At 34.7% G+C, this 26,564-nt stretch overlaps 1 protein-coding gene and 2 long non-coding RNA genes across 8 annotated transcripts in view; all 3 read left to right on the forward strand.

The window, feature by feature from the left end:
* Positions 1 to 845: 845 nt before the first annotated feature.
* On the forward strand, positions 846 to 4,107 carry LOC141386158 (uncharacterized). Its single transcript, XR_015493007.1, has 6 exons — positions 846 to 1,091; positions 1,184 to 1,318; positions 3,046 to 3,191; positions 3,264 to 3,331; positions 3,427 to 3,482; positions 3,906 to 4,107. It is a non-coding gene; the product is annotated as an uncharacterized LOC141386158 (long non-coding RNA).
* Positions 4,108 to 4,967: 860 nt separating this feature from the next.
* LOC108190362 (uncharacterized) lies at positions 4,968 to 14,272 on the forward strand. 2 transcript variants are annotated; one of them, XR_015493005.1, is made up of 4 exons: positions 4,968 to 6,928; positions 8,360 to 8,639; positions 11,612 to 11,734; positions 13,858 to 14,272. It is a non-coding gene; the product is annotated as an uncharacterized LOC108190362 (long non-coding RNA). The 2 variants fall into 2 exon arrangements; XR_015493006.1 differs by lacking the exons at positions 4,968 to 6,928; positions 8,360 to 8,639 and adding an exon at positions 8,931 to 10,402.
* Positions 14,273 to 16,365: 2,093 nt separating this feature from the next.
* Positions 16,366 to 26,564, forward strand: part of artn (artemin) — a 37,762-nt gene continuing 27,563 nt past the window's right edge. For all 5 annotated transcript variants that reach the window (XR_015493000.1, XR_015492998.1, XR_015492999.1 and 2 more), the window contains exon 1: positions 16,366 to 16,612. Coding sequence is in view for 1 of the 5 variants with exons in the window: in XM_087256433.1 (XP_087112559.1) it covers positions 16,582 to 16,612 (31 nt within the window). In the remaining 4 variants the exon portion in view is untranslated. The remainder of the gene's footprint in view (positions 16,613 to 26,564) is intronic.

The raw sequence follows: 26,564 nt of genomic DNA on the forward strand, positions 1-26,564 counted from the left end.
GCTTGGCCAATCAGATTTAAGAAATATAATTGCTTGACCTATCTGATATGAGAAGCACTGCTTATGAAATCCGATTGGTCAAGCAGTGCTTCTCAAATCTGATTGGACAAGCAGTGCTTATGAAATCAGATTGGTCAAGCAGTGCTTCTTAAATCTGATTGGTCAAACACTGCTTGTCCAATCAAATTTGAAAAGCACTGCTTGACTCATGAGATTTAAGAAGTAGAATTGCTTGACCAATCAGATTTAAGAACCAGGACTGCTGGACCATTAAAGGTAACTAAGCAGAACTGCTTGACTAATCAGAATTGATAAGTAGAATAACTTAACCAATCAGATTTAATGAGCTGAACTATTTAACCATTAAACAGAACTGCTTGACCAATCACATTTCAGAAGAACTGCTTGACCAATCAGAATTGATAAGTAGAATTACTTGACCAATCAGATTTAATGAGCTGAACTATTTAACCATTAAACAGAACTGCTTGACCAATCAGATTTGAGAAGCAGGACTATCGGATCGTTAAACAGAACTGCTTGACCAATCAGATTTGAGGAGCTCAGTGCTGTATATAGCAGTCTGTTGCTCATCTAAACACTTTGATGTCTGTTCTCTCTGCTGTTGCATGATTGAACACCATGTTTATGAGCAGCTCATTTTGGCATTTAAGCGTCCACCTGATCAACCTGCCCTTTTTTATTTTTGCTGTTCAAACAAACAGTTGGATGTTTATGTGTGTGGCGGAAACACACACTCCAGCTGCTTGTCTCCTAATTCACCGAGGGGATTTTCAGGGTCCTCGTGCCAAAAGGTTAATGGAAGTATTTGGTCTTTTTTTAAGGGTCTGCTCTTTCAGAAGCTGTTCCTGGAAATCCTTCTGTTTGCTTTCCGAGATCAGTGGCGTTCCCGACTCCCATCCAGACAAACAAATCCTTTTTCCTCTTCTTCTTCTTTTTTTGTTTGTGTTTTGTGTGTGTGGCAGTCTTCCTCTGGCATGAACTTCTGCTCCAGGCTGTTCAGAATCATGTAGCGACAGATCAGAATATGATTATAGTTATTCATGCGCGCTTCATCAGATGTTTGTCTGGTGGGTAATGGCTTGTTTACTCCTCAAACTGTGTTCACCGGCTGCTTTGATTTCTCTGTGTAGTCTTTTAACTGAGTCTTTGACACTTTCAGCTCATCCTACAGGTTCACCGCCTTAAGAAGGAGAAATACTCACTTTTTTCTATTGAACAAGCAACATACTACACTGTAAAAAATACTGGGGTTCCACACAATCGATTTGTGTTGAGACAACATGAAGGAATTAAGGTAACTTAGTTTTTACAAATGTAAGTGGATTAAACATCAAACAATTAGGTTGCTCTCAAAAAGCACAATAATTATGTTTCAACTCATTTTAAATCAGTAGTTTGAACAAACAGCAAACTTCATGTTTTGAGTGTATATACACATAAACCATACCTGCCAACACTCCCGTTTTTCCCAGGAGTCTCCCGTATTTCAGACCCATCTCCCGTTACCCTGTCTTTTCGTTATTCATTTTCTTGTCGGCTTAGTCTCTTTATTAATCCGGGGTCGCCACAGCGGAATGAACCGCCAACTTATCCTGCACGTTTTTACACAGCGGATGCCCTTCCAGCCACAACCCATCTCTGGAAAATATTCATACACACACTACAGACTTTTAAGCCTACCCAATTCACCTGTACCGCATGTCTTTGGACTGTGGGGGAAACCGGAGCACCCGGAGGAAACCCACGCGAACGCAGGGAGAACATGCTGGTCTCAATGCTGGTAAGGAGCAGCACAGAGACCAGCAAAACCAGCATTTAGACCAGCACTGAAACCAGCAAGACCCGCATTAAGACCAGCAAGACCAGCATCAAAACATCAAACCAGCATATGCTGTTTTTTTCAGTATTATTTATGCTATCTACTAAATTACCCAATAAATTGTATCTTTTAATGCCTATCCCCACTCCTAAACCCAACTTTCACATTACTGACAAAATAAATGATTGTTATACAGTAATAATAATAATAATTGTTGTAAAGTGTCATTAAAAATGCTGCTATATTAATGTGCATATCGCACTCGCAGCTGGCCGAGTATCCGATCTAGACTTTACCCAGTAATTTTTCATATTAATAATAAAAAACATTTTGAGCATCAGTACTAGCTGCTATACTATATAAATATTATGCTGGACAAGAGTTTTAGCCAGGGCGAAGCAGTGGCGCAGTAGGTAGTGCTGTCACCTCACAGCAAGAAGGTTGATTCAAGCCTCGGCTCAGTTGGCGTTTCTGTGTGGAGTTTGCATGTTCTCCCTGCGTTCGCGTGGGTTTCCTCCGGGTGCTCCAGTTTCCCCGACAGTCCAAAGACATGCCGTACAGGTGAATTGGGTTGGCTAAATTGTCCGTAGTGTGTGAGTGTGTGTGTGAATATTTCACAAAGATGGGTTGTGGCTGGAAGGGCATCCGCTGTGTAAAAACTTACTGGATAAGTTGGCGGTTCATTCCGCTGTGGCGACCCCGGATTAATAAAGTGACTAAGCCGACAAGAAAATGAATGAATGAACAACAGTTTTAGCATTGGTAATGAAATAAATGGCAGCATTTTTTTTTTTTACTGTTTTTACACTTTATTTTAATCAAAAAATAAAAAAGAAACATGGTTGAAACCTGAGTAACTTGATCATTTAATCGATATTAATTTTTAAAGTGTCTTGATCGAAAAATTTGTACATATTTGGACTAGAATCGAAAGAAAAAGGAATTTTTTGCAGCGTACAAAAGCTGTGCTTGAGATTCTTGTAACGTTTTTGTCAAATACTCCTCAAAGTACAGTACAGCACATGCAGCTACAGCCACAAACCCACTGTAAAAGCAGCACATCTAATGTTTGTTTATGTTATTAACGAATGCTCTAAAGTGTTAGCAGATGTCTTTTAATTGCCGTGTTAACAGTGAAATGTGGAATGTAAATCTCTGAAGCCGGCATTTAAACACTGATTCTTTGGCTGTGTGTTTTTCAGGGCCGCATGGCTGGGATGCCATGCTCCTCGTGGCCTTTCCTTCAACCTGCATCGCTCTTTCTGCTGCTTTTGTAATGCGCAGTAAATAGCGCACGGATATAGAAAGTAGTGTGAGATCACAGGCAGTCGAGCTATGAACACAAAGGGCAGGTGTCTGCTATTTACGGGCCATCCTTGACCTGGTCAAGCGGCTCTGACAGGTGTTTCTGTCCATGTAGGTGGGCCTTCGTGACTCGGCGGCGATGGAGAGGTCGATTCCTGACAGCTTCACACTCGGCTTCAGCAGGTTTGGGTTACACGGTTGATTTATATGTGACGTTTGACTGTGTGCTGGGTTTCTGTGCTGAATCACTGAGCTTTCGGCTTCATTCTTTCCGACAGGTCATTGACTCGCACCCTCTGTTAAAAGGCGGACGGAAAACACACCTACGGCTGTGGTAAATGGGCCGTTTTAATGTTCTCGCACTCAATGAGGGCTGTGTTTAGGAAATTTACAATGAAAAGATGCATATTTCAGGATGTTTTATGAATTCTTTCAGAAATAAAGTGATGTTTGTTAGTCAGAGTTTGAAGGAGGTTTAGTAGTGACTATACTAAGCTAGTAGAACTAAATAAGCTTCTGATTTTAGCATGAAGAGAGATTACAATTAAAAATACTACAGTCACAATGAATAGGAAGTATCGAGGCTGGCTTTGAGTGTGACTTTATCACTGGTCTTTCTAATAGGACTTCATTTGTATGGATAAAATCATCTGCTAAGAGAGTAAATGTAATGTTAATGCACGTCTAGTGTCTTTTACTGCACTTCTGGGATCTTGATCATCTCTTTTTTTTCTTCACATTTCACTGACTGTACCAGGGCCGGAGTGGGACTCATTTTCAGCCCTGGAGTTTCAAGCCAGACCAGCCCACCTCAGTTCACGACTGACTATTTTAGAAAGGTCGCTTCCAGTTCAGTTTCTAATGACACTATCACGTCTTTTTCAAGAAATCAGCTGCTTTAGAAATGCAAATGGTCAAAAGCCCTAACAGTATTATATGTTCTTTCATTCATTTATTTTCTTGTCGGCTTAGTCCCTTTATTAATCCGGGGTCGCCACAGCGGAATGAACCGCCAACTTATCCAGCAAGTTTTTACGCAGCGGATGCCCTTCCAGCCGCAACCCATCTCTGGGAAACATCCACACACACACTCATACACAATTTAGCCTACCCAATTCACCTGTACCGCATGTCTTTGGACTGTGGGGGAAACCGGAGCATCCGGAGGAAACCCACGCGAAGGCAGGGAGAACATGCAAACTCCACACAGAAACGCCAACTGGTTTCGAGGTTCGAACCAGCGACCAAGCGACCTTCTTGCTGTGAGGCGGCAGCACTACCTACTGCGCCACTGCAACAATAAAAATGAAAAAATAAATAATATTAATTTTCCCGGTGTGATTCAAACAAGGGTTGGCAGCGTCCTAACGCAACGTGTTTACCACTAGTCCACAAGAGCGCTATTACAGTGAGAATAAAAAATAAGTATTGCTCTGTGACCCGCAAGACACAGTATTACTTTCTATTGAAGGCTTAATCTTTTTCCCCCCTTTTTTAGATTTTGGATCAAGTTATGTCAGCTTTATTAATGTAGTGTACTGATCTTCATTGAGCAGGTGTAATATTCATTAATATTAATTATTCGAACTCTCCAATTCGCTGTTTGGGGTCGAATGATGATAGTTAACGTTACATCATCATTAACGTTAGTTAACCTGCAGGCTGCATTTTGCTCACAGGGCTGCGAGAAAATAAATAAGAGCGGAGCTGCGGCAAAATAATGAATAAAAAGAGTGAAGCTATGGTCAAATAAATGAATAGATGAAAAAAAAAAAGTGCGACTGCTGAGAGTGCAAACAGCTAGGGACGCCGGCCCTCATGGCCAAAAAAACGGACCGGCCCACCGGGAATTCTCCTGGTGCTCCCGATTAGCCAATCCGGGCCTGGACTGTATTTTGTTTGCTAGCCAGAACTATCAAAAAGAGATTTTCAATCAGGTTTAGTTCAGGACATTGGGGCTGCCATTTTATTGTTTTAATGTTTCCAATCTTCAGGAGCATACATTTCCCTTCAGGATTAATAACAAACATCCGTGTGGTTTCCCATCAGACTCAAATTAATCTTGCGTTCATCACTGAATAAACTTTGGAGCAGATCTCTGTTCTAAAAATCTTCCTTAGCAAAGGTTAGTCTGGACTTTTTCATTTGTTTGCTAGCCAAAACTTTATCAACAAGGATTTTCCAGAGATTTTCAATCAGGTTTAGTTTAGGACATTGAGTCTGCCATTTCATTATTTCAATGTTTTCACCATCAGGGAACATACAATTTCTCTTCAGGATTAATAACAAACATACGTGTGGTTTCCCATCAGTAGGCCCACACGGAATCTGCGCGGGCAGAATTCCACAGATTTTCCGCAGAATTCCGCAGATTTTTAGCCCATCATTAATTCTGTTTATTTACTTGAGTAAATGTGTAAATCTGAATTCATTCAGTTTTTATTCAGTAATTTATTACTCTTTATTTAATATATTGATGTTTTAAATATGATACTCCGCTGAATACTCCAAAAATAATTCCACACAAATCCACAGATTTTTACCTAAATTCTCTGCAGAAATAGCAAAAAATGTCCACAGATTCGGTCTGGCCCTGCCTATCAGACAAATTAATCTCGTTTTGTAGCAAAGGTTAGTCAAAGGTCATCGACAAGAATTTTCCAGAGATTTTTAATCTGGTTTAGGTCAGGACATTAGGCTGCCATTTCAGTATCTGAACATTTTCACCTTCAAGGAACATATAGTTTCCCTTCAGGATTAATAAAAGGCATATAGTTTATCATCAGACTCTGTTTTAGCAATCTTGCAGTTCTCTGTCCTCAACATGTTCTTGAGCAAAGGTTAGTCTGGACTTTTGATCTTGATCATCTCTTTTTCATTTTTTTACTCTTCTCTTTGCTGTATTTGTTTGCTACCGAGTGTTTTTTTCAGCAAGGATGTTCCAGAGATTTTCAGTCAGGTTTAGTTCAGGACATTGGGGCCTTCATTTCATTATTTCATTGCTTTCACCTTTGAAGAACATGAAGTTTCCCCATCAGGTTTAATAACAAGCATATGGTTTTCCATCAGATTCTCAAATTAATCTTGCGTTCATCACTGAATAAACTTTGGAGCAGATCTCTGTTCTAAAAATCTTCCTTAGCAAAGGTTAGTCTGGACTTTTGATCTTGATCATCTTTTCTTCAGTTTTTTTTTCTTTCACGCTTCACTTGATTGTGTTTGTTTGCTACCCAGTACTCTATCAACAAGGATTTCCCTGAGATTTTCAACAAGGTTTAGTTCAGGACATAAGAGCTGCCATTTCATTATTTGAATACTTTCACCTTTAAGGAACATGAAGTTTCCCCATCAGTAATATTGACAAGCTTTTCCATCAGACTCTGATTATTCCTGCGTTCATTACGAAATAATCTTTGGAGCAGTTCTCTGTCCTCAACGTGCTCCTTAACAATGGTTAGTCTGGACTTTTGATTTTTCTCCTGATTTCTCTTTTTCTCCTAAGGTATGGTCACTCAGAATGAACCTTCATTTCCTGAATGTTGAGACACTGTGCCAAGATAGATCATTAATCTGATCATTGAACTCCTGATTCGTTCCAGCTGCAGTTTTGAACCGATTGACAAAAAAAAAACTTCTGGGAAGTGTGTGTGTGTGTGTGTGTGTGTGTTTGTGTGTGTGTGTGTGTGTGTTTACCTAAGCGTCAAGCATCCTCTCTATGTGCTGGTACATTCTCTAACTGGAAGCACTAAATATAAACGCCAGCATTGTTTGCTATCTCATGTGAGTTTACATTTTGTCTTAAAGAGCTCTGCATGTTTTCCAGTGTGAACAGCCATTCCTTAAATATTTCACTTTCTACTGCTGGTTTACGGTCTGCATTTGAATGCGTGTTTTTGTAATGATGTCAGCCTCGTCTTTCATTTACAGCTTGCGTTGAATGAGGCTGTGTTTGTATGATCAGAAATGCAATCTGCTTTAAATCTGATTAGAATTTACAATATTTTGTTTCTGTGTGAATCCATTTTTAAAATACAGTTTATCAGCCGAATATTCAACATCACTTCAGTCTTCAGGGTCACATGATCCTTCAGAAATATTTTATTTCATTCAATTATTTACTGCTCTAGAAACAGATTTATTATTATAAATATTTGTTGTTGTTATCACTGTATTATTGTTAAATTGTCAAATCTTACTGACATAAAACCTTTATTTTACATTGATAAAACTAAGGTTAAAAAAAAATTAAAAGGTGGGCTAATTATATATATATATATATATATATATATATATATATATATATATATATATATATATATATATATATATATATATATATATATATAAAATAAAAGTATAGCTGCAATATAAAATACATTTAATAAATGATAAAACACAACAAAAATGACTAAAACTTTAACTGAAATTAAAACAATTATATTTAAATTATACTAATATAACTGTGTCAAACCATTAAAACTGAAACAAATGTTTTAAATGACAAAAAAAGTTATAAAAATAAATGTAAGGATTTAATATAAGATGCATTTAATTATTTAATAATTCATACAAAAACGACTGCAAATTTACCTGAAATGAAAAAGTATTTAATATGCATATAAATAATAGTATTCACTTATACTAATATATTACTGGATCAAACCATTAAAACTGAAACAGTTAGAAAATAAACAAAGCTTTAATATAAAATTCATTTAATGGTTTAGTAAACTATAAAACAAATATATAACAAAATGGCTTAACCTTTAATTGAAATTAAAACAATATTAAATATGAGTATTTCAGTGGTACGATATAATACTGGATCAAACCATTAACAGTGTGTCAGCTTGAATGATTCCTCAAGTCCAATGTTGCTCTCATCATAGCTTATTTTACAAAGCATATTTTATTAGAATGTGAAGACAAGATTTTTATAATCACTATTAAAAATTTAAAGTTGTTCATCAAATATTGCATTGAAAAAATCATATTTATCATTTAATATACTTTATTTATATTCATATATTTGCTTATCTCTTATTGAAATATAAAGTTGTTCTTATCATGGAAGGTTTTTATGTAGATTGATCTTCCAATGAAATAGCCAAGTTGCTGATGTGGCAATAAATAAACAAACAAATCTCTGCTGTTACTTCAATAACAGAACCAGGATGACAATGCAAACTTTTGCCTTGTGAATTTCCACAGGCTTCAACTGATTAAGCAGATGACCTGAGCCACAGGAGTCTGATCCTGAAGTCCCGGACCTGCTCTGACCACCCAAATGTATGTGAAGATCACAGATCACAGACCCTCGGCTCCATTGTTTCCTCGTTCTGCTCAAGATCTTCCTCACAATAGACCTCAGATCGAAAGTCTCAGTGGGACTTCTGGACACACATGAAGGAAAGAGCGATTCAGGTCAACGGTCAGGCTCGGGGTCACAGACACATGCCCTGTCATACATGCCACCCTCAGTGCCTTTGTCGTTAAGTCACATTTATTAACATAGCTCTTTATACAATATAGTGTTTTAAATAGACAGGTAGCAATAGCTCCATTCAGACTGTAATACCGATAAATTGCTGTAAAACATTACTTTGTCTAAATTAAAAAATGTGCCGCTTACACAATGAATCAGTTTATTGGTATAAACTGTGGAGCAGATCTCTCTCCTTTTTCCTCACTTCGCTGATTGTACGTTGTTTGCTAGCCGGAACTTTATCAGCAAGGATTTTCCAGAGATTTTTAATCGGGTTTAGTTCAGGACATCGGGGCTGCCATTTCATTATTCAATGTTTTAACTCTAATGTTGTAACTTCTCATTCTAGGAAAAGTGTAAAATTTTGTTCAAGAGCTGGGTTTCTGTCACTTTGTTTTACTGCACATTTTGACAGAAACAGAAATTTATCTGTAGGGTTTACAATGCAGAATTTAGTCAATTTATTGGTAAAAAAAAAAAAAAAAAGAAATCTTTGGAGCAGATCTGTCCTCAACATGTTCCTTAGCAAATGTTAGATCATTTTTTTGTTATTTTATTTTGGACACATTGCTAACTGTACTTTCTTGCTAGCCAGAACTTTATCAACAAAGATTTTCCTGAGATTTTCAATCGGGTTTAGTTCAGGACATTGGGGCTGCCATTTCATTTTTTCAATTTTTTTTAACTGTAATGATGTAACTTTTAATTCTAGAAAAATTGTTACATTTTGTTTAATAGCTGGGTTTCCATTACTTTGTGTTAGTGCACATTTTAATGAAAACAGAAATTTATCTGTAAATTTAAAGATGTGCTGTTCATACAATACAGAATTTAGTAAATGTATTAGTAAAAAATTCATCTTTGGATGATATCTTTGTTCAAGTTAGATGATCTCTTCAGTTTTTCCACACTCCACTTGACCTCACTTTGTTTGCTAGCCAGAACTTTATCCACAAGGATTTCCAGAAATTTTCATTCGGGTTTAGTTCAGGACATTGAGTCTGCCATTTCATTATTTTAATGTTTTCACCTTCAGGGAACATACAATTTCTCTTCAGGATTAATGACAAACATTCGTGTGGTTTCCCATCAGACTCAAATTATTCTTAAAATTAATCTTGCTTCGTAGCAAAGATTAGTCAAAGGTCATCAACAAGAATTTTCCAGAAATTTTCATTCGGGTTTAGTTCAGGACATTGGGGCTGCCATTTCATTATTTTAATGTTTTAATTTTAATGTTGTGCCTTCTCACTTTGGAAAATTGTTAGATTTTGTTTAACACCTGTGTTTGCATTGCTTTGTGTTAGTGCACATTCCACTCACTCAGTGCAGATTTCAGTCAGTGTATTGGTAAAAATAAACTTTGGATGAGATTTCTGTCCTCAAAATGTTCCTTAGCAAAAGTTAGATCATCTCTTCTTCAGTTTTTTTCCATACTTCATTGATTGCATGTTGTTTGCTAGCCAGAACTTTATCCACAAGGATTTTCCATAGATTTTCAATCAGGTTTAGTTCAGGACATCGGGGCTGCCGTTTCATTATTTTAATGTTTTAATTTTAATGTTGTACTTTCTCACTTTGGAAAATTGTTAGATTTTGTTTAACACCTGTGTTTGCATTGCTTTGTGTTAGTGCACATGTTGATGTAAAATACTCATTTATCTTTAAATTTAAAAATGTGCCTCTCACCCAATGCAGATTTTAGTCAAAGCACTGGCAAAAATACATTTTTGAGCAGTTCTCTGTCCTCAACATGTTCCTTAACAAAGGTTAGTCTGGAATTTTGATCTTCATCTCTTCTTCAGTTTTTGACGACTTTGTTTGCTAGCCAGAACTTTATCAGCAAGGATTTTCCAGAGATTTTCAATCAGGTTTAGTTTAGGACATTGTGGCTGCCATTTCATTATTTCAGTGTTTTCATTTTAATGTTGTAACATATCATTCTGGAAAATTGTTACATTTTGTTAAATTGATTGAAAACGGTTGATGGAAATGCCAAATGTTTAATTAAAAAAAACAGGTTTTATGATTGCTTAAAGCGACGCAAAGGCACAGTGGGAAGCACGTTCACCACACAGCAAGAAGGTCGCTGGTTCGATCCTCGGCTTAGTTGGTGTTTCTGTGTGGAGTTTGCATGTTCTCCCTGCGTTTCGTGTGGGTTTCCTCCGCGTACTCTGGTTTCCCCTAAAGACATGTGGTACAGAGATGTTTCCCAGAGATGATTGATTGAAAACGATTGATGGAAATGCCAAATTTTTAATAAAAAAAAAAAAACATTATTTAATAAAATAAAAAAGCAGTTTTTATGATTGCTTAAGGTGGTTGTGGACTTGGTTTTGGTTAATGTGAAAAATTCAAGATGGAAATGCATTTGTTAAATAAACTGATGTAGTGAAAGTTCTACATCATGTGACCAAGCGACTGTCTTCATTATCGATAAACTGTCTAAAGCAGGGGTCACCAAACTTGTTCCTGGAGGGCCGGAGCTCCAACCCTAATCAAACACACCTGAACAAGCTAATCAAGCTCTTACTATGTATTCTTAAAACATCCAGGCAGGTGTGTTGAGGTAAGTTGGAGCTAAACCCTGAAAGGACACCGGCCCTCCAGGACCGAGATTGGTGAACCCTGGTCTAAAGGATCAACCGCTCACCCCTGTATGCATTTCTGTTGTGTTGCAAGGGCGAGCTTTAGATTGATGGCGTTGGTCAGCATGTGCAATTTCACACTGGCTCAGACGAGGCATGTCTCATATGCTATTTATTTCCACAGCCATTTATTAATGTAAATTATTCTTTCATTGCCCTGATTAAATATCAGGTCACAGGAGTAAAAAGAGTGTAACATTCTGGCTCCCAATGCTGGCACACTTTATCAAAATATACCAAATCTAAGGCACTACTTGTGGAAAAACAGCACGCTTTTTGTTTTAATTAGTTTGATGTTATCCAGACTGACCGGTTTTTCTTTTTTTTCAGGGGAACTTTGTGTACCAGGGATTGTGAAAACACGCAGTCTGGCTTCCTGAGCGAACTCCATCACATCTGTCTGGACGCAGGTCATCTGTGATCGCACTACGGGGACCGAATTTCCCTCACTCTGTAAGATGTTACAAGCGAAGTGCTTTGTTTGCGCAGCTGAAGAGCGTATCCTTGAATATATATCACTTTGACAGAAGTCGACTGGAGTAAATGAGTACTGAAATCAAATCATATTCGTCATTAGTCCGTTGTCATGGCCTGTTTTATTGTTAGAGACTGCACTTGGGAACGTGCAGGGTGAAACAAACGCTGCTGCTTTTTGTTTAAAGAGACTTGAGTTACTGCTCTTTGTTGTGCTTTTCATTCGATTATCCAACACAATCTCACGGCAATTCGTAACTTTTTGATTTAGTGGCAAACTCGTATTCGTACAATCTCATTCTTACAATTTAGTACAATTTGGTAAACCCTCAATGATGGTTGGGTTTAGAGGTGGGATTGTGGGATTCTCAAAACCTGTCGGCGAGCCAAAATCGGGGCTAAAATCACACAGTCTGAACTAGGCATAAGGGTGCTCCGGTTTCCCCCACAGTCCAAACACATGTGGTACAGGTGAATTGGGCAGGCTAAATTGTCCATAGTGTATGTGTGTGAATAACTGTGTATGGTTGTTTCCTAGTGATGGGTTGCAGCAAGAAGGGCGTTGTGTAAAACATATGCTGGATAAGTTGGTGGTTCATTCCACTGGGGCAACCCCAGATTAATAAAGGGACTCCGCTGAAAAGAAAATGAATGAATTAATATAAATAACCAAATAAGGTACGTGGTTGCAGACAATTTTAATGGGCTGAATTTCAACAAACAAATTAAGTTGAACATCCCTCAGTTTAATTTGTTGGTTTATAGACCTTTTTCTTGGAACGCAAAATTACCCATGATGCTTTGCGTGTATGCGCAAGGAGAATGTGAAGAACTTCCGGTCGGCAGCTGATGCGTGTAAACAGTCACATTTGGGCAGCTTTGAAACGATAGTTTTAATCTATTTTACCTGCTTTTATCCTCTTTGAACTAATACTGTTGTCCATCAGCAGCATCTCCTGGACTGATCATTTAAAGAAATGCGATCTAATAGGATGGAAAACAGCTGCTGTGAGGCGTTTTCCCCTCGTCGTCAGACGGCATCTTCTGCAGTTTAAATGAAGCCTCGTCATCGCTAAAGTCAACATTTTCTCTTTATTTCAAATATATAACCAGCCCGAACACATGTTATTCACCAAAATGTCTGACACACACACATAGCCTGTACTGTGCCACTGACACACTGATTTAATAACTGTGACAAAGTGAAAATATAGGCTAGTGTCATTTCCAAATGACAGAAAAAACACAAACCGTGGTGAAAACAACACACGAAATAAAACACAAACGGCTCACGATTAGAATGAACAGCAAATCAGCAGCAGAGGATCAATAACAGACTTTTATTGCTCATTTTTGTAAATTGCACGACTTTCATACCTGTTAAGTTTCATGCCAGTACTCTGGTTTGCTCTCTCTCTCTCTCTCTCTCTCTCTCTCTCTCTCTCTCTCTCTCTCTCTCTCTCTCTCTCTCTCTCTCTGTCTCTCTCTCTCTCTCTTTGTGTATGTGTGTGTGTGTGTGTGTGTGTGTTAAAGAGCCTCTGAGCTAACAGCTAACAGGGCGGGAACGCACACACACTGTATTTCTGACGGCAGACACGTGAACTAGGAGAACGTTTTTCTCGTATTTCTGACGCGCTTGAACCACATGTGACAGATTATAACGGCTTTCACAGACACATTTCTAAGTTGTGTGTCACAAAAACACTCGGTTATCCATTAAAAACTATACTGAAACCCATTTTCGGAGCGTAAATTACCAGTTGAACACGCTGTAAACGGAAGTTTTTAGCATTCTACTGGAAGACGCTGGTCGCTATGGCGCCCTCCATACAGCAGCCATGAAAAAGGTCTATATTCAGCCCTTATAAACTGTTTGCAACCACTTACCTTTATAAAACTGAGTAAATCCAATGAATGTTTTTGAATGTCGAGTTGTTGTTGTTGTAGTAGTTCCCCAATCACCGCTTCATAGATGTACACCTGCAGTAGATCTGTAAGCCTCAGCACCTCACTTACACCCTGACACAGCTTTTTGATCAGGTCAATCTCCACCCGCACTGCCTGAGGAAGGTATTTTAATCCTCTTTCTCTGTCTGTTTCAGATGGCGTGGGCATTTGCTTCGCAGCGTCTGAGATCAGCTCAGAAACGGCCTGAGCTGCGGCCAATCTTGATAAACACAGCCGCTCAGAAAATCAGCACTTTGCATTGTGGGAAAGCGTGTTGTTTGCTTACCTGTCAGATCTAGTGTTGAGATCTAGAGCGCTGATTTTTTTGTAGGAGCCGTGAAGTGATGCAGTCGCTGATAAGAAGGCAGTGTCTGATTGAGCCAGAAAAGGTGTTGGTATTTGACCTCACAATCAAAATGTCTCGTTATTCAATTAAAATGTCACTGATTTTCTTTCATTTTTTTGTAGCATTGCATTGCAATTTGGCTGCGTAATGTTGCTATTACAATGTGCCAAACTGAAATATAGCCGATTTATTTTGGGGTGGAAATAAATGGATATGAAATCTGAGAGCTTTGTGTAATCTTTATATTTAAGGCTAATTGAAGACTAATGCTAACCATGCTAGTAACATGCTAATTTATGCTACAATCATGCTAACAACATGCTAATTCATGCTAGAATCATGCTATTAACACGCTAATTCATGCTAGAATCATGCTAATTCATGCTAGAATTATGCTAGTAACATGCTAATTCATGCTACAATCATGTTAATTCATGCTAGAGTCATGCTAGTAACATGCTAATTCATGCTACAATCACGTTAATTCATGCTAGAATCATGCTAGTAACGTGCTAATTTATGTTAGAATCATGCTAACAACATGCTACTTCATGCTAGTAACATGCTAATTCATGCTAGAATCATGCTAGTAACATGCTAATTTGTGCTAGAATCATGCTAGTAACATGCTAATTCCTGCTAGAATCATGCTAGTAACATGCTAATTCAAGCTAGAATCATACTAACATGCTATTTACACTTTAAAACCACTTCAAACTTTCAGACTTGGCTTTTCAAGCCACCATAAAGTTTGTCCTCAAACTTTAATATCTAGTTGTTCAATTGAAATGTCACTGATTTTCTTTAATTTTTTTGTAGCGCATTGCAATTTAGTTAGTAGTAGTAGTATTGTAATTATTATTGTTATTATTATAATAATAACAATAATAATAATTTCATGTATTATTATTATTATTATATATTATATCATTATTATTATCATTATACTACTACTACTACTACTACTACTACTACTAATAATAATAATAATAATAATTGTTATTATTATTATTGTTATAATAATAATAATTATTATTATTATTATTATTATTATTATTATTATTATTATTATCTAACATATTATTTTGAAACTGTAATGTGCATATACTATGTAAACCTATAGAATAGAATAACATTTTTGATAATGGAGGGAGGCCAGGTTTGTTTGTTTGTTTGTTGTAATTAGAATAAAATAATGTATTAGCAATTCTAACAAGATATCCAAAATAAAAGATTCCATTTAATAAATACATTTTCAAGTTTATAATTTACATTTAGATATAACATGCCAAAAATATTTAGAATCAACTTAAATGTGTCCAAAATGTCACTATATGCAAAACAGCATATATTGAATACCGTAATAGACAGCAAGTTCACTATTTAATTAACGTTTAATCTTCAACAGCTTTACATTTATTGCTATTATTACACTGAAGAGAGTCCATATATAAATTAAAATCGACTATAAAACTTTAAACAAGGTTAAGAATTATACATTTATTTATACATTTATACTATTTATACATTTAATTATACAATACATTTAATTTTAAGATTTAATATAAATTCCTCAGTAATTCATTTGATCATTTGAGGTCAAATTATAACTATAATCTGTTTTTACTTGAACATGCAAAGATATCACCCAAAACTTCTTTGAATGGTAACATTTATTTATAAAAAAAGGAGTATAAAAACATTGCATATAAACAAAATGTTCAGTTTTTATAAATTTAATTAACCAAGCTGCTTTTTTTTTTTTTTGCATAACAAGAACAATAGCATGCAAAAGTAGAGGAATGCAATACTTACAACTGTTTTCACATTAACATAAATGGAACAAACACATAGAAAGGAAAAAAAACAACTAAAAATATTAGAAATAAGGATTCCAAAATTGCATACATCCTTAAAGCTTTTAAGATGCTTTCAATATGATGCTCAGTTTCAAACGAGAAATTTCAAAGAAATGTTAAGTTTATAACTGGACCACTTTTGTTTGTGTACGTTGTATTTCCCATATTTAATCATTAAATTAATAATCAAACAATCAACAAAGCTGCACTGCTGCCAGAGACCGACTTGTGACGTCGACTGCCAATTGACAAATTAGAGCGCGCGCATTATAATCAGCGAAGCGAGGCGCGCTCACTTGCGCTTAAACGCGTCGTGGATTATGATGGGACGGCAGGAGTTTGCGCGTCTCGTCGCTCGCTTGTAGTGTATCATGTGATGGAGCTGGAATTTGACACCTCGGGGGTTCAGAGCTCTGATGTGTTTATGGGACTTGAGTTTGGCACGGGCTCCTGCGTTTAGAGTAAAGCGCGTCTCCAGAGGGAAGCAGCGCGCGCGCGACGCGCCTCAAAGCCACAGTTTCTCCGGACACAAACTCTGCGAAAAAACGTGGATGTGCACAATTATGCCTCATCACTACGAGCAGAGGTCGAGAGGAAACATTTTGAGGAATACGTTGTCCTTCTCTGTGGATTATTTTCACTTGTCGGTTTCTTAATTTATTTCACTCAAGTCCATGACAGGAGAGGTCGAGCGGGACACTAAAGGTCGGTTTGAATAGTTAATTCTCTCTCTTTTGTCTCGTCTTTTCCTTTCAGTGAATATGTTTAGCTTTTAAATCATTTATCTTGTTATGGCAGGCTGGGTGATTGCCTAAGTGTTTTATTAGAACAATTACTATCTCTTATGTGTATTTAAATAATATGTGTTGTCTATATTTGTTTGTTATATTTGTTGGTTGAACATCTTTTCAGAAAGTGCATGTATTATGTTCACAGATATAATGTTCTTAAATTAGATGTTTCAAAAGCTTCAGAGATGTAAATAATGTGTATACATACTTAACTTTAATTATATACAGTCTAAAAATAATTAAATATGTATACATTTGAAGTCAGAATGATTGGCCCCCCTTAAGATATATATATATATATATATATATATATATATATATATATATATATATATATATATATATATATATATATATATATATATATATATATATATATCTGATAATATTTTCTCTTCTGGAAAAAATCTTATTTGTTTTATTTTGACTTGAAGAAAATCAGTTTTTAATTTTTTAAAAGCCATTTTAAGGTCAAAATTATTAGCCCCTTTAAGCAATTTTTTTCGATAGTCTACAGAACAAACCATCATTATACAATAACTTTATATATATATATATATATATATATATATATATATATACAGTGCTCAGCATACACCCCATATGTGTATCCATTTCTCAGTGGTAATATAGGTCATATATTTTGGTGCATTTTAAACAAATCAGATTTTTTTTTTCCATAATATTTTTATTTTTTTGTTTTCAGTTTGTACACATTGAAATACAACATTTTACAAACATTTTACAACAATAATAACCTTGTTGCATTTACAAATTATACAAAATATAAGGATATATGTATGTATATATATATATATATATATATATATATATATATATATATATATATATATATATATATATATATATATATATATAAGCAAACAACAAACAAACGAGCAAAACAAACAACTAAAATTAAATAAAAATAAAAATAAAACTGCTCCTCTTTTTGTTCAAATATGGTAATCTATTCAAACATGACAATTATAATCATACTGAGTACTAGGCACAGCAAATATATATAAAATAATGTATCAATGCAAAACTATAAAGCTGGAACTGCATTATCCATCAAAAATTATTCATGAACTTCTTCCTCTGTTAACAAATCAGATTTATTAATCACATATAATTATTAAAATAATGTTTTGGTCATTGAACATCTTTAGAAGTAGAAAGATAATACATTTAAATTAATGCAAAATATTGCGATATACAAACTACAAAATTGTATATATATTTGATTTTTACTCTTTTTTTTTTTAAATTTGTATTGAATATTTTTCCCTATCATATACATTTGGGCTACTCATTTTTGGACAGTTTTCATGAGTTATTTTGTTAAATTAGATCCAAATTTTGGTTCAGTTCTAACTAATCTAATCACCCCCCACATATCTCTCATTTAGATTCATATTTTCTATAGGATGCTTTACAATATTATATTTGTGCGTATACATTAGATTAGAACTGAGGCCAAATCTGGAGCTAATCTAACAAAATAACTTACAATAATGGTTCAAAAATTAGTAGCCCAAATGTATATGTTAGGGAAAAATAGTAAATACAAATTATATATATAATATATATATATATATATATATATATATATATATATATATATATATATATATATATATATATATATATATATATATATATATATATATATATATATATATATATATATATAATTTGTATTTACTATTTTTCCCTAACATATAAATTTGGGCTACTAATTTTTGATTATATATTAATATATATTATATAATATATATTTTATATATATATTTTATATATATATTATATATATATATATATATATATATATATATATATATATATATATATATATTTTAATATCTGTTTAATGAATCTGTTTTGGATAAAATGGATATGGATAAAAACATGCATTTCCATAATGTGGTGTACTTGTATATGCTAAGCACTGTATATTATGCTGGTCCCTATCAGAGTAATGCATCTATGTTATATCATCATACATATTTGATATCCTGCATTTCTTCTGTCTAAATTTCCTCTCTAAAATGTCATCTTCTTTTATAAAACCGTATAAATATACAACAGTTGTTCTTGGATCTGCTGAAAGGTGCTTGATCTCAGAAAATTAAAGTAAAATAAAAGCCGCTTAACTACTTGGCTTCTCTCAATCTCGAGTAAACAGGTTAAAAATGTCCCTCAAAATACTTAATTAAGTGTGTTGCTTTGCTTATTTGACAAGCTTTTCCTCTGCTGACTGAGCTGATGATTGATTATGGGACTGACAGTAAATGTGCTCCTGAAAGAGCTGTTTTCCTGTCTGGAAGGGATGAAATCTGGATACAGTTAGAAGAGAATCTCAGGACTCTTTTCTCCACTCTGAGCTCTTATTATGGCCACTAGTGGGTTTATTTTAATGTCTTAAATATGGATTAAAAAAATATGCTTTACATGTTGAGTAGCCCTGTCACGATATGTATTTTTTGTTGCACAATATATTGCACTAAAATATATTGTGATAAACAGTATTGTCATTTTAAGACCATCTATGCCATTTATCATGACAATATGATATCATCCCAATGCAAGCACACTCTTCAAAAAGCACATCATATTTTATTTTTAAGAATAATTAATTTGATTATAGTCCTTTTAACAGTTTATTAATCAGGCATTGGAATCAGAATGTGAAAACGCATATCCTAAATAAATAATAATAAATGTTCTCAAAAAAAGTGCAAGGTAAAAAGTAACAGAGGCTGGGATATGTGCTCCCAGATCTATTTTCAGTCGTCAGACACCCATATGAAAATATACTATAATGTTTTTTTAATCATACTGACACTGACACCTCCGATAGAGATGATGCACAGTCAGATAAAATGTTGCTAGAATTGTTTTGTTTTTTTGTATGGACGATATATATTGCATCACCAAAAATTATTGAGGTTGTGTCCATAAGTCGATAAGTTGATTATTATGACAGTCCTAGTGTTGGGTAAATCAGTTCAAAAAGTAAGTATTTACTATTTACATAATTAAATTACTTTGTCTGAAAAATTAGATTTGCTGTAACTTAGTGAATACTTTATTACATGATTCATTACCGCCTAAAATTCACATAAATTTCAATGCAATTCAAATTAAACTCTGTTTATTCTTTAAATTTGAGTCGAACAGGACCTTTAGTTTAGTCTGAAAAATAACACTTGTTTAATTATAAATGTTTAATTATATATGTAAAACACAAAACCTTTCAGAGTCATTAGCACCATATTTTGAATTTACTGACATTAGATTTCTTACACAATTCATTATTACTTAGGCTTGTGCAATTATCAAGCTAAATGTAAACCTGGTTTACCAAAAGACGGTTATGGAAAACAATATACTGTATACTCTGCTTATATACTATATTACTCAAATTTTTTTATGAACAGTTTATTTCACTCTGTTTTTATTCTTTAACATCTGCAATCTTCAGCTGAAAATGCTAATTATTCAGAACTGCTCAATTTATGTACATGTAAGGCTATTATATTATGTTATATAATATTTAATAGTTTAAAATGGAAAGTATTCTCTATTATATTATATTATATTATATTATATTATATTATATTATATTATATTATATTATATTATATTATATTATATTATATTATGTAAAAATTAAAAGTAATCCCTTTATAATTCCCATTATATTATATTATATTATATTATATTATATTATATTATATTATATTATATTATATTATTTTATATTATATTATATTATATTATATTATATTATATTATATTATGTTATATTATGTTATATTATATTATGTTATATTATATTATATTATATTATAATAAATTATTTTACCCAAATATTTAAAGAAAACCCTTCATAATCCATATTATATTATATTATATTATATTATATTATATTATATTATATTATATTATATTATATTATATTATATTATATTATATTATATTAAATTACATTATATTATTTCATATTAATTATATTATATTAATTATATTATATTAGATTAGATTAGATTAGATTAGGTTATGTTAATTATAATATATTATATTATATTATATTATATTATATTATATTATATTATATTATATTATATTATATTATATTACTTAAAAATTAAAAGTGATTCCTTTAAAATCCTCATAACATTACATTACCTAAAAAAATTAAAGTAATTCCTTACTTTACTTTTTCAGTGGAAAGTCGTGTAATTACAGTAGTTCCACCAAACACTGATAATCTAAGCACGGTAATTACAAAATTCTCCTTGAATTGATTCTCAGTTGTTTTTCCTCATCTGTTCTGTGTTGAAACGAATGAACAGCACACAGAGCGCTGCCATCCTCTCTTGTATCATTTAAAAGATTTCCATCGGAATGCACAGCGATTCCCACACAAAACCAGTCCCGTATGTAGCTTCACCTGCCTATATTCCAGGTAGCTGGCAGGTTTGTTCAGCAGGTAATATTGCATTTCAGTATCAGATTGCGAGCACTTCCTAATAGACTGTAGGCTAGTCTCTGATACGGTGTAATCCTTGGATCAAAATTATTAATTAATTTAGCTGTTGGCTTGGTTTGGTGTGACTAATGCAGCTGAGTGTAGTCTGAAATTCCTTTCTCTCGGCTTGTTTGTTATGTTGAAAGATTATGCTGAGTCACTGGTTTGATCGTTTTTATTTAAAGGGTACCTATTATGCCTCATTTTACAAGATGTCAAATATGTCTCTGATGTCCTTAGAGTGCGTATGTTTCAGCTGGAAATGCCACACAGATAATGCTTTATAACTCTTTGACTCTGAATAATTTTTTTTTTCTAATTACGAAAATTATAATTTTACATCACTTTTCTACATTGATGGATCAGTGACCACACGTGCATTCCTGACAAAAAGCTTGTGTTTGTGTGTACAGAAATGTATTATTCACCCTCCCTGTTAATCTGTGTCCTGAAACACAGCTCCTCTCCTGCTTTCACTTCTCATACTGACGGAGGGAGCGATTCGTTTGTGAATGAATCCCCCGAACGACTTTCACTCACGTTAGCCGACAATAACACAAGTTTCTGGCAGCGCAGCATCTCGTTGTCATATTTCTTTTGCATTGTTTGCTGATTTTATTCAACAAAACTAGCATAAGCTGAGTGTTTAGTGCGAGTTGGAGCTGCTTTGGCGTATGGTGAATGCAGTAAGTGACTGTTATCCTCAATAATATTAACTGATTAGCACAAAAGTTCAGAACATACAAAAACAGAAAAAAACGTAATCTTACCTATGAAATGTTCTGCCTTTGTGCTTTGTTTTCTTTGTTTGCTCGTTACTACACCCGTAGACAGCGCTAAAGTCCCGCATCTTCACGTAATAACACTGTCTTGACTAGTGCGGTTGAATGACATTTGTCCTGGGAGCACTGTACCAATGTGGCGGCGCTATTGACGCATGCTCAGGGTCCCTATGCGATATCTAGTGTATATATCTATGTATACGAAATGTAGCATTTTCTCCAACAGCCTATTGCTGTTGTACTACATGTTTGAGAATAGCAATAATAATAGCCCACTCATATTAACCTTTATTTTACATCTACAGAATCCTGAGAAAATCCTGATCTTTATTTTAGGCACAAAAATCGTGATTCTCATTTTAGCCAGAATCGTGCAGCTCTACATATGCGTTTCTGTTACTAAAATGCATAAATGTACACATGCATAATATGTAAATGCAAACTTTTATTTTGTATGTGATTAATAATGCTTAATTGTCTGACGGCTTCAGTGCTTTTTCATGATGTGCTGTATGGTGAATCTACTCAATAGAGTTGTGAAGGCCTGCAGTATCATCAGTGGGCGTCTGTAGTTTATGGGCTGTCATGTATTGATGATGAAATGTGTTTAATGTGCTGCTTCTGCTGTGATAGATTATGTGCTGCTGACACTTGACGCTCCAGTGCCTGAATCACACCTCCTTTAAGAGACACTAATGCAAGCAGCGAAGCCTTTTCAGTTTTACTGTCTGCTGAAAGCTGGAATACTGCTCCATCACTTCTGCACTGTCTGATTGCAGAGTTCCCAGATACTCGCTGTTTACTTTAATGCTGCCTTGGCATGAATGGTTGGTTGGATGGATGAATAAATGAATAAATTATAGATTGGTTGGATGGATGAATGAATGATTAAATTATCGATTGGTTGGATGGATGAATTAATTAAATTATCGATTGATTGATTGGATGAATGATTAAATAAATGAATTATTGATTGCTTGGTTAGTTGATTGCTTGGATGAATGAATGAATGCATGACTGACTGACTGAATGATCAAATCAACAAATGAATGAATGAATGAATGAATGAATGAATGAATGAATGAATGAATGAATGAATGAACGAACGAATGAATGAATGAATTAATTAATTATTGGTTAGTTAGTTGAATGGATGGACGGATTAACAAATTAATTAATTATTTATTTGTTGGTTGGTGATGAATGAATGAATGAATTAATTCATTAATTAATGGTTGGTTGGTTGGTTGGTTGCTTGCTTGCTTGCTTGGATAGATAGATGGATGAATGAATTATTGATTGGTTGGATGAATTGGATGGATGGTCAGATGGATAAATGGATGGGTGGATGAATGAATTATTGATTAGATGGATGGGTGGATGGATGAATGATTTATTGGTTGGATGGGTGGATTAATGAATGAATGAATAAATTATTGATTGGTTGGATGGATGGATGGATGAATGGATGAATTAATGATTGGTTAGTTGAACGGATGGAAGAACAGACGGATGAATGAACGAATGACTAAATGGATTATTGATTGGTTGGTTTGACGGAGGGATGGATGGATGGATGAATAAATAAATGAATAAATGAAAGAATTATTGATTGGTTGGTTGGATGAATGAATGAATAAATTAATTAATATTTATTTATGTATTTATTAATAATTTAAAATAAATAACTAAAAAATCTGTTAATTATTTATTTTATTGATTGATTTAGCAAAATAAACATGTTAAATGTCTTTGAAGTGTTTAAAAAATCTAATTAATAACATTATAAATGGTTAATATTTTGTATTATTATTATAAATATATAACAAAAAATGTATATATATATATATATATATATATATATATATATATATATATATATATATATATATATATATATATATATACTCATATAAATAATTTATCAAGTAGAAATTATTTTTTGTGTACGAGCTCTGCTGCTTGGAATGTTTTGCACATGTTTTGATTTTTAAAGAGATTCAAATTGAGGGTTTTTAAAGGGAAATGAAAAAGTGGTTGTTTTACAGTTGAAGTTGAGGATTTTGTTGTGCCGAGTTGCTGAGCTGATAATGATGTTTGCACTCTGTTTATTATTTGCACGTTAATTTTTTTTGGACCATAATGGAAATAAGCCTGTGGCTTTTTTTGTGTATTTTATCCTCGACAGTTTTGAAAATATGTATGAATTAGTCTATCCGGACTTGTTTGTATATTTTTGCTAAAATTGTCAAATCAAATCAAATGTGCTAGTATCTCTAAAATAATGTTGTAGATTTTATTAATACTTTTAAATTATTTATTTTTTATTTTTACATCTATTATTTAATATTTTTAATAATAGTTATTGTATTTCAAGTAACAAAACTCATCGTATTATTTTTGTTTGTAGTCCATTTTAAGTTCAGAACCACATGATGTCTGAATTGCTCAGGTGTGTTTCAGTGTCTATTTAAGTTTGACGAAGCATGTGTGTGTGTGTGTGTGCGTGTGTTTCATGACTGTGTGTGTGTGTGTGTAAACGGGGCAGAACATGAGTGTCAGGAGATCACACGGGACACTGGTGTTAGGAAGAGTTATGGGCCGCAGTCACCGCATGGCAGTCCAACACTGGATAATTTATTACACACTCCGCTAATGAACAGCCTCGTTGTGCAATAATGAGAAACACCTTATCCCGGGTCAGAGCGGGGCAGAGGGACACGAGAGGCAGATTCTTACATGTTTCTTTAATACTACTTCTGCACAGCCAGGTTTTTGATATGAAGACTGGTGCACATTGTACTGATTATTCGGGACAACAACTGCACTCTATACACACTACTATACAACACACTATAAAAAGAGACTGTCTTACTGATGTACTTATAATATACAAAATACCGATCGATATATATATAAGACAAAAGGGCTCATACACTCACCGGCCACTTTATTAGGTACATTTTACTAGTATCAGGTTGGACCCACTTTTGCCTTCAGAACTGCCTTAATCCTTCGTGGTACAAATCAAACAAGGTACTGGAAATATTTCTCAGAGATTTTGCTTCATATTGATATGAAAGCATCACACAGTTGCTGCAGATTTGTCGGCTGCACATCCATGATGCAAATCTCCCACCACATCCCAAAGATGCTCTATTGGATTGAGATCTGATGACTGTGGAGGCCATTTGAGTACAGTGAACCCATTGTCATGTTTAAGAAAACAGTATGCCATGAATCACGCTTTATCCTGCTGGATGTAGCCATCAGAAGATGGGGACATGGTCAGCAACAATACTCAGGAAGGCTGTGGCGATGACAAGATGCTCAAATGGTACTAATGAGCCCAAAGTGTGCCAAGAAAATATCCCCAACACCATCACACATCCACCACCAGCCTGAACCATTGATATAAGACAGGATTAGAGATGCTCTTCTGCAGACCTCGGTTGTAACAAGTGCTTATTTGAGTTACTGTTGCCTTTCTATCAGCTGGAACCAGTCTGGCCATTCTCCTCTGAGCTGATCAACAAGGCATTTGCGCCCACACAACTGCCGCTCACTGGATATTTTCTCTTTTTCAGACCATTCTCTGCAGACCCTAGAGATGGTTGTGCGTGAAAATCCCAGTAGATCAGCAGTTTCTGAAATACTCAGACCAGCCCGTCTGGCACCAACAATCATGCCACCTTCAAAGTCACTTAAATCCCCTACCTTTTCCATTCTGATGCTCGGTTTGAACTGCAGCAGATCGTCTTGACCATGTCTATATGACTAAATGCATTGAGTTGCTGACATGTGATTGGCTGATTAGAAATTTGCGTTAACGAGCAGATGGACAGGTGTACCTAATAAAGTGGCCAGTAAATTGTCAATTTGTTTATAATATATTAGTGTGCTTCTTGTGTTTATATGTGTGTGCTGTGAAAACACATCATGTCAGTGTAGTACAGTGTTCCTCTGGGCACAGTTGTTGCGCGAAATGTCATTTGGACGCATTTTCCTAACAGTTTGTGCTTGTATTCAGGACAGTTTGAGTGGAAACTTCACACAGTAAACTCAGCCGTGTGGAATGTTCTGCGATGTGATCACAGTAAACAAATACAAACACTTTTTCAGGAAACATCTCTTTCTGTCACTCCAGTTGATCTGAATCATCATTATTCCCAATAACAGCCTGCTTTTCCCACCCATCTCTCCATCTGACAGTCGGACCCCCCAGAACGAACGAACACACACTGCTCAAAAGTGTACCTGATTTGTTGCACACACACACACACACACACACACACACGCTGGGTTTTATTATTCGCGAAATGTTATTGATTCATCATGTCAGCGAGCGGCTTCATCCGTCTTAATGGAGCTGACAGATGTGTGTATCTGTATACACCGCAGAGAAACACGGAGATGAGAGATAGATGGCCATGTGAGTGTGTGTGTAACTGGACATCTGGTTCTCCGCTGTCACGCTCACACAGAAGTTTCTCAGTAGAGAATCCAAACAGACGCCTCTTCATTTACAGAAACAGAAACATGTTTAA

This window comes from Danio rerio, chromosome 6 (assembly GCF_052040795.2).
Source record: "Danio rerio strain M-AB ecotype USA chromosome 6, GRCz13ab, whole genome shotgun sequence".
NCBI lineage: Eukaryota > Metazoa > Chordata > Actinopteri > Cypriniformes > Danionidae > Danio > Danio rerio.